Source organism: Austrofundulus limnaeus, unplaced genomic scaffold, assembly GCF_001266775.1.
Source record: "Austrofundulus limnaeus strain Quisiro unplaced genomic scaffold, Austrofundulus_limnaeus-1.0 Scaffold2446, whole genome shotgun sequence".
Lineage (NCBI taxonomy): Eukaryota > Metazoa > Chordata > Actinopteri > Cyprinodontiformes > Rivulidae > Austrofundulus > Austrofundulus limnaeus.
In genome coordinates this window covers 5,978-7,308 of record NW_013954848.1, presented here as the reverse complement: position 1 = coordinate 7,308, position 1,331 = coordinate 5,978, and the positions used below count along the sequence as shown (strand labels likewise).

Sequence of the window (1,331 nt, the reverse complement as noted above, 5' to 3'; positions counted from 1 at the left end):
AAATAAATTAGTTTAATTCAGACTTGTCCATGTCAACATTGAACAGTCTGCATGGAAATGACAGCAATAATTATCTATGTGGTGGCCACAACATACTTACCACGTAGGCACAAGTTAATTATCTCGTGACCACGTGATATTTTTTTTATTCCATGTCACCGGACGGGCTCAGTAAGAGCCTATTTTTTTTACATGAAAATAAAAACAAATTTATCTACAGTAACTTGGATGTTTTTTTAACCTGACACTTATTTTACAAATAATCTCGTTTGTGATTAAAGAGAAGAATAAAAATGAGCATTATTTGGACAAGCATTTGATCTGTAACGCTAGCAAAATTGGGCCAAACACAATTCCTTTTAGCTGCTTTTGTAAGCGTTTCTTGTTTGTTYTCAGAAATGATAAAACCTCAGGATTTGCCTGCAGAAATGAGGATCAGCCGGACAATATTTGCTTTGACTATAAAGTTCGCTTCAGCTGCTCCCCTCCACTCTGTAGCAAAGGTAAACAAAAAATTTAAAAAACTGTTTATTTCCCACCGTGTGTTTAAAAGCACACATCTGGAAAACTGCTTTGCCCCTCACAGCTCTACATGTTCCTCTTTGCTCCTGCAGTGTGCTGGACGAAGTGGTACGATCGAGACAATCCCAGTGGAACAGGTGACTGGGAGACTCTGACCAACCTGAGGGACGAATTCCCGGGACAAATATGTGCTGTGCCTCTTTACATTGAGGCTGTCACCGTTGTTGGAGAGACCCCAGCCATCCTGACAGGGAATAACATCATTATGTAAGTTGCTTCAATCTATAAAAGTGATTAAAACTTAAACTTTTTTTTTAACTTTCTGCCATGAGCTTTTTGTGTGATGCTTTTTGTACTCAAGAACCAAATTGCTTCAAACATCACACAATAACCATTTTAAATATTTGTTTCGATCTGGCTTAAGTCTTGCTTCAGTTTGCATGTAAATAAAAAAATTGTCAGACAACAGAAATAGTTTGAAACCTTTTCTTGAATTTTGACATCAATATTAAAATGTATTTTAACTGATTGTTCACTGTTATTTCAGCTACAGTCCCACTAATGGGTTTGCTTGCCGCAATCTGAAATTTAACGTCTGCAAGGACTACAAAGTTCGATTTGGATGCCCCTGTGCTTCATTTCCTGCAGAGTTAGCCAAGAATGCAACAAGCTGAATGCTGTTATTATTATTTGTGAATTAATTTGAATTCTTAGCAATGAATTATATTTTCTGATATAAATATTGCTTTTATATTGACTGTTCTTTGTTTATTACTGTTTTTTTTCTACTAAATGAGCTAAGAGAAGAT

The 1,331-nt window shown here is 35.9% G+C and overlaps 1 protein-coding gene across 1 annotated transcript in view; it reads left to right on the top strand.

The window, feature by feature from the left end:
- The window catches only part of LOC106511008 (cell migration-inducing and hyaluronan-binding protein), a gene marked incomplete in the record, with an annotated part of 8,891 nt that overhangs the window by 2,039 nt on the left and 5,521 nt on the right, over window positions 1-1,331 (top strand). Inside the window, 2 exon segments of the mRNA XM_013999746.1 lie at window positions 397-503; window positions 615-789. Coding sequence (XP_013855200.1) covers window positions 397-503; window positions 615-789 — 282 coding nt within the window.